The sequence below is a fragment of the Nelumbo lutea genome, chromosome 3, assembly GCF_056320005.1.
Source record: "Nelumbo lutea isolate HS-2025 chromosome 3, American lotus-T2T, whole genome shotgun sequence".
NCBI classification, from domain to species: Eukaryota; Viridiplantae; Streptophyta; class Magnoliopsida; order Proteales; family Nelumbonaceae; genus Nelumbo; species Nelumbo lutea.
This window is the reverse complement of record NC_142686.1, coordinates 96,469,958-96,477,478: the sequence shown is the minus strand read 5'-3', so window position 1 is coordinate 96,477,478 and position 7,521 is coordinate 96,469,958. Positions and strand designations below refer to the sequence as shown.

The window sequence follows — 7,521 nt, the reverse complement described above, 5'->3', positions numbered from 1 at the left end:
AAATTTTTCTTATTCCAAACTCTCTCTCTCTCTCTTACAGAAACAACAACATGCAGACAACTCATGTCATGTCGAGAAGAGAACCTTCACCATTCTGTGTCATTCATGGGCCTGGGGCCAGACTCGAAATTATCTTTTTCCAAAATTTGAATGATGGCCTGATCCAAAACCTGAGACCCAAACAATGCAAAATGTTTATGGGCCGAGTCCGAAGCCCGGTCAATGAACAAATCTTATAAGTAGGCGATTTGGATTTTCAAGTGTAAGGAATAAAGGGAGGAGAAAAGAAAGGACTGAAAGGCTAAGAGTACTTTCTTTTGACTCGCCAACTAAACATATTCACACCCCATCCTTTTACTAGTTGAGAGGCACATGCATTTCTATAGGAAGAAAAAGAAGAGTAGAGTGAGAAAGAGTAAATGGCTTGATTTTTTTTTTAACTTTTTTTGTGTTTTTGCATGATGATTTGGACGTGAAGCCAAGGCAAATATGGCCATTATATTTTAAAAATACATTACATGACGAAGGGAAAGGCATGATTGTCTTTATGTGGTGGATACAACTTTCCTTTCTATCCTTTATGCTGTGTTTGGTTGGGTAGAAAATAAGAGAGGGACAGAAGTTGAGGGAAAAATTTATAAGGCTGCATTTGGATGTGATGTAAATCAAGAATTTGTATGCATTTGGAAATGTGCAATTATTATCGATGTAAAGTTATAATCCGGTTCAGTTTTGCATGCATTTGGATGGAGAGTAGTTTTATGTTGACAATCAATGTAAAACCTTATCAACTCTAAAGTTTTACATCAATAATAGATGTAAAAAAAAAACTACATCGATTTTATCGATGTAAAACTTTACACTCTTCCATCTATCACTATTTTCAAAAAAGCAACAGTCATTTTCTGAGTCAGTGAAAAACATCGTCAATGTATTTTTACACTGATGATGTTTTACACTAATTCCAAATGCAGCCTAAGGAATTTGTACATTGGAGGATCAGGAACCATCATAAAAACAAATTGCAAAGCAGAGGTAATTTCCACTGCAGTTGTTTCTTTTCTTCTAGGCAACAAAAGTTTCTGCTACAAAATGTAAAAATATGTTTGCCATTATGATTCATTCCTGAATTTCAAAATACAGTAAAGAAGAACAGGTTTTCACTGTTTTCATATCAGAAAAAAATGCAACATAGAACCCATTTTTTGAGAGAAACTTATATACCTTAAGAAAAGAAAATTACCATGTTGGCAAGCACCACCTAAGGGGATGTTCAACAACATTTTCTTGAACTGATATTTTGTTAAAATAGAAACAAATTTTATAACATGAAAACTATATGATTTGTGAAACATGATATTAAATAAACAGATGAAAACATGCTCTTTAAACCAAAAATTCAAAAACCCATTTTTGTTTTGGGTTTTGGTAGAAAAAGACAAGAACATGCTTTCTGTGCTTTTGTTTTCAGACCAGATGAGTTTGTTTTGTTTTAGAAACTCTGCAATGAGAAAAATAATTCTCATTGGAGAACACTCCTTGGGTGGCCTAAAATAATAGCTTCAAATATGTTGTTAATTGGTAGGGCTGTCAATGGGTCAGGTTTGGGCTGGAACCAGCTGGAGCTGGAAGCGATCCAACATGAAATGTTGAGGATCCAGGCCCAGACCCGATAGAGAACATCGGGTATGACCTAACAGACTTGATTATAGTAAATAAGAAATAAACATATATATATATATATATATATATATATATATATATATATATATATGTATCAGGTTGGGTCTGAATCGGTTCGGGAATAGATGAAACCAGTTCCAAACTGATAATAACTATGACCCAGAACTAGAACCAGCCCAATCGGTTCGAGTTCGTCGGGTTGGACCTAACCTATTGACAGCCCTACTAATTGGACAGTGAAAAGATAGATATGTTTAACTCTTAGAAATCTTCAAATGCACTATACATGAATTAGATTTCTAAGAGGTATCATATGGCTCCAACTTTTGGGCAGAGACATTCTCTTAAATAATGGGCCCTGATCCTCTAGATATGAGACAACTAGCAAGTTAAGAGCCTCAAATCAAAACTGAAGGTTATGATTCGTCCACATGGAATAATGTGGCATGGCAAATGGCCTTTGAGGGTAAGTTAGGAATCAACCTGGATTTTATATGGTTTGACCGTTTGGGATTTTATCTAACAACTTAAGCTTTTAGATTCAACAATTCTTTAACATAGTATCAAGAGTTTGTTTGACCAAGTGATCTAGCGTAAATCTTCATCACCTCCATATTAAATTTCAGTACAAGGTATGGGTGGATCTATGCTTGTCCATGCTTCAAGCCCAATAGGCTTTCATGCCAGAAGGCATGTTGAAAAATAATAACCTAACTAAGGACCTCATCTAACAGTTTAAGCTTTTAGGTTGAACCATAGTTTTCATAACCAGATCAGACGGTCAGACCAGAAAAACTGGTCACCTTTTCCCCCCAAACCATTGATTTTGGTCAACAAACCACTGACCTGGGCAGTTAACCGTTTGAACGGTTTTGATTATTTTTTATTTTTTTAATTTTTTTGTCAGAACAGGCTGACCATTCGGTTTGAACGGTTGGACCATTTGACGTGGTAACCAGACCCCTGACCGGTGACCGGTTCGTTTTTAAAAAGCATGGGTCAAACGATTCCTTGACATGAACTAGATAAGGTCAAATTATGAAATTGTGAGGATGGCAAAGCTTCCATCCCTATATTTTTTGACATTTGGGCTTTAAATCCTAAATTAGGATTGAAAATAATATAAATTAGGTAAATATTTATACATGGGCCGGGCCCCCAAGTTGCAACCCTAGTAGTTGTTAGGACTCTTGAAGCTTGTTCCGCTTCCTATTAATCTCTTCAGTGAAACATTTTTGAGTCTTAGGTGTCCTGATAATCTGAATGCTCCACTAAAAGCTAAAGAGGGGAAAACTTTGATGGCTAAAGGGAATACATGCTCTGATTAGATCTTGTGGAATGTGGGCCTCAAAATTTAATTAAAAAAATCAAAATCTGATTGAACAATGTTTTGTTGCTTAGTTATATTGATGATATATATTTTTTTCTTATTATTTTGTCGATCATTTCTGGATTTCTTTTTTATTTTATTTGGGTAAGATTGATCTTTAGTGTACAGAGATAGAGATAAAGCAAGAAAACCCAAAATTTCTCTAAAGCGTAAAGCAAAAGAAGACTGAGCCTGTGTTGTCTCAGAATACCTTTACCCTGGAACACCAGTTAAAAGTGGCATTAAATTGGATTCTATGACTTTCAGCAAGCCCAAACCATGAGATGATGACACATCAACTTAACGGTTTGATTTAACTATGAATAGAGGAAGCCCCAGGAATAAAATTTACCCAAAAGAGATTAAATTTGATTACAGAAGCTAGCAAGACAGCTTCATGCTTGTAGAAAAAAAAGTTGAAGGTATAAAGTTCAATTTATAAAATATTGCATCTTCTTCATTGGGGGAAGGAATGAAACAGAAAGCAAAGGACACAGATGAAGGATACCATAGAAAAAAAATGGATAAAAATGAGAACCAAGTAAGCATCAGTTTCTGCTCCTTGCCTTGAACTTCAAGGCATCATCTTTACAACCTTACACAAAACCCTTTGGAATCCATACTCAGCTTTGCAAGAAAAGAACCAAAAACTTCTTAGCAATTCCACCTATAAAAACTCCATGGCTTAAGCTCTTCTCTCTGTGCTTCGATCAAGCTCTCTTTCTTGCATTTGGCTCTTTGAGGGGAGGATTAATTCTACAGCCCTTATTTCTTCTTTGAACTTCTCTCATTCCTTCTAAGAATGGCCGGTGAAGGGTTGAAACCCCTTGCAACTGGACTTCTGCTACTCAACTTCTGCATGTGTGTGATTGTGGCATCAATAGGAGGATGGGCCATCAACCGAGCCATTGATCATGGCTTCGTAATTGGTAAGCCATCAACCATTCCAGACTCTCTATGTGTCTGCCTAGGCTTGGGCTACTCTCATTTGGGATGGCTCGAGCCTGATGGACAAATAATTAATCCTCAATCTGGCATGCTCCATCTTGTTCATGGAGTCACATTCACATCCTTAGTTATTAATCTAAAACCATAACCCAATTCTTTCAATTAGTCCATACTAATGAATTCTGGAAGACTTGCAGGCCCATCACTTGAGCTTCCTGCTCATTTTTCGCCCATCTACTTTCCGATGGGGAATGCCGCCACCGGATTCTTTGTGCTGTTTGCAGTGATTGCCGGAGTCGTGGGAGGAGCATCCGCCATTTCTGGATTGAACCACATCAGGTCATGGAATGTGAACAGCTTACCATCTGCAGCTTCAGTGGCTATTATTGCTTGGACCCTAATTCTCCTTGCCATGGGGTGAGCTGTTTACAGTCAATTTACTATCTCCTTTTCAATTTCATCAATGTCTCATATACCTGAAATTCTTTCCAAGCTTTTCCATAAGCAAATTAAAACATCAACAAGTCAGTCAGCACAAGGCAATTGTTGACTTATTTTTCACAAGTTTAATTTCCTTTTCTTGTATGTGCAGTTTGGCCTGTAAAGAGATTGAGAGAGGCTTCAGGAATGCACGTCTGGTAAGGATGTCAACAGCTTAAAATTCTGCTTGTTTAACTACTTACTACACAGCTATAGTCATAAGATTTCATCAGTTTCTGGTTTTGAATGGAAGCATGACATATGGGCATCTTTGGGTGTTGCAGAGAACAATGGAAGCATTCTTGATCATTCTTTCAGCCACGCAGTTTCTATACATTATCGCCATTCATGGAGCATCAACCACAAGACCATAAAGAGATCAATTTGAGGGTTGATTTGCGTTTGGGTGGAGACTGTGGTGTTAATATTTGTTGTTTCTTTTCTATTTAATTTGTTGTGAAATGGTGTGCGTGATTGGATTTGCTGTTAAAAGAATTAATGCACATGGAGAAATTCCATATATGAGATTGCATTGTTTGTAGATGTTGATTATGTTTGAATTTGATATAAATAAAAGAAAACACTTTTATATACTTCATTTTATCCATGTATATTTTCTATGCCCTTTTTGTTCAATCACTTAGAGCTTACAGGGAGAGTTGAGATTTAAATTGTATAATGCAGTATACGATTAGTTAGATCCATATTCCACAAGACCACACAGGTGAATCTTTCAAACTTATAGTTTATTGCCAGACAAAGCAATTTAAAAAGTTTTGACAGGAAACTCTTTATATTAAGGGTCTAGAATTCATGAAAATGTAATGAGAATACAAACACCTAAGAATATTGATGTGGCGTAATCCGGCAGCTCCCTGCTGAATATGATCTGGCTGCCAGCAACGATGAGAACTGGGTTCCTAAAAGAGAGGAGTTAGAGATCCCAATGTGGCTCACCCGGCAAGGATACTCCGATGGCTAAGTTAGAGCACAGTGGTAATAGAGAGCTTGAAGATGATAACAATGAGAGAGCTAGAGAGCAAAGATTACACACACAATAATAAGAAAAGAACGTACCTCGCCCTGGGGGGGGGGAGTCTTTATATACTGGGGCCCATGTGGGTTGGTGGAATAGTTACCGGACCCCAACTATGATGGGACTTGCTTGCGTGTTAGGTGGGAAAAATGCCATCAAACGGTAATAATGTCACACGCCATCAAACGTTAATACTGTCCCTTCCTGTCAGAATTGGGGAGTTGGTGAACTAATGTGACCATTACGAGGTATGGCCCTATAGGATACAGAGTACTTGGTGTGCTCATCGAGGTTGCCATTCGGAGGTCTGGAAGGTAGGCGAGTCGCCTATAGGATATTGAGCTGTTCAATGGCGAGCTGACTAGTAGCGAGCTCCTCAAGCTTGTGCCCCTTAGGTCTGCCCTAACACGAATGCCGAAATGCCCTTGGATCGAGGTGATCCATCGGTCCGGGCATGACCTATAATGAACTTGGTTTTGTTTGTTGCGATCTGGTACCGAGATGATCTTAGCTCGAAGTGACTTTAGTTCGGGGTACCAGCTTACCCGAGCTTGCTTTGTAGCGAGCTGATTTATGCTGAGTTGTCACTCATGTTGAGTCACATCCATGTGCCGATCTGATCAAATCGAGTTGTCGCTTATGCGGGGTCAGGTCCACGTGTCTTCCTGTCATGAGGTCGGTTCAAATTCTCCTTCATCAATTGCCCCCCACTCCTCGAGCTAGGGGTCTTGACCTCGTTCGGGGAGTTCACAATATGCCAAGTGGATTTGGCTTGAAGTCTAGGTGCTCTGTCAGATGGATCGTGTGCGGTTCACGCACGGACGTCAAGCGACTTATAGGCTCTATAGATGCCAAAAAACGCGCTAAACCAATTTCAATCTCGAGGGTCGTGCAGTCGGTTTTCTTAGGAGCCATCGGATTGCTTTGGTCTCAACCGTCGCTTCTTCGATAAATAGCTATAAATAGGGGGACCCGAGACTCATTTTCTTTGCCACAAGCTTACTAGTCTTCGATCTGAGGTCGCGCTTAGCTTCTTTAGCTCGGGTTTTCTAGTTTGCCATTTCCTTTAAATCTGGTCGTCTCTCTTTGGTGAGTCTCCCTTTGCTTTTCTTTTCAGTTTTATTCAGTTTCATGTCTTCCTCTAGCTTTGATAGTCTTCTAGATGAGGCCAAGGCGGGTACCTCGGCCCAGGTCGGTAGTCGAGATGGGGCTACTTCGGGTTTAGAGGTAGTCAATGACCTTCCCGAGGTACAGGCATCCTGGGAGGCTCGAGAGGCCTCGAGTAGTCAGGCATCCACTTCTCACCGAGGTCGGGTGCCGGACAACTTTGGCCCTTTGACAATGACCTTGGACCGGCTTCAGGCCTTAGTACGCCGGTACAACCTCCCGAGAGAGTTCTACACTCTCCCATCATGTAACTTCCCCTGGGAACATGATCACAATGAGATTGTGATTTTCGAAGAGCAGCTCATGGATGGTCTTGGTCTTCCACTGCACCCCCTAATTGTAGAGGTCCTGAGGTCTTTTGATATCACCATAGACCAGTTACACCCGAACTCCATTCGCAATGTAGTAGGGACCATTTCGCTTTTTTTATGAGTATTGTCTTCCCCTTTACCTCGATATTTTTTCTACCATTTTGTCGATTAAGAAAAACTCTTCCTGTGCTCTTCCTGAGCATAGGAGAACCTATTACCTATCTCCTCGCCCAGGCTATAAGCTATTAAACAAACTCCTCAGTAGGATCCCGGCCTGGAAACTGGACTACTTCATGGTTCGTAACCCCGAGGGGTGGCCTTTCCCAACCCATTGGAGGCTGGCGATTCAAGTTCGTGGTGTTAGACTGGGCCTGAAGACAAGGGAGACACTCAAGTCTTGGGCGGTGCTCGACTTCCTCTACTTGGACTACCTTGCTGAAGACAAGCTCGTGTAGGTCGGCTTGACTCCTGGTAGGTCGCCTTGGGTGTTTGCTTTCTTAAGATTCTGATTAGTTCGTGGCTAATCT

At 40.1% G+C, this 7,521-nt stretch overlaps 1 protein-coding gene across 1 annotated transcript; it reads left to right on the top strand.

The window, feature by feature from the left end:
- Positions 1-3,513: 3,513 nt before the first annotated feature.
- Positions 3,514-5,073, top strand: LOC148867026 (membrane protein PM19L-like). Its single transcript, XM_088974422.1, has 4 exons — positions 3,514-3,981; positions 4,198-4,417; positions 4,593-4,638; positions 4,765-5,073. Exons 1-4 carry the CDS (start codon positions 3,855-3,857, stop codon positions 4,852-4,854), a joined length of 483 nt encoding a protein of 160 aa, XP_088830548.1. The 5' UTR covers positions 3,514-3,854; the 3' UTR covers positions 4,855-5,073.
- Positions 5,074-7,521: the final 2,448 nt, after the last annotated feature.

Coding starts and splice junctions, on each gene's coding strand:
- LOC148867026 (XM_088974422.1), top strand. CDS start 3,855: ATGGCCGGTGAAGGGTTGAAACCCCTTGCAACTGGACTTCTGCTACTC. Junction 4,418..4,592: donor CTAATTCTCCTTGCCATGGG/GTGAGCTGTTTA, acceptor TTGTATGTGCAG/TTTGGCCTGTAAAGAGATTG. Junction 4,639..4,764: donor GCTTCAGGAATGCACGTCTG/GTAAGGATGTCA, acceptor TGGGTGTTGCAG/AGAACAATGGAAGCATTCTT.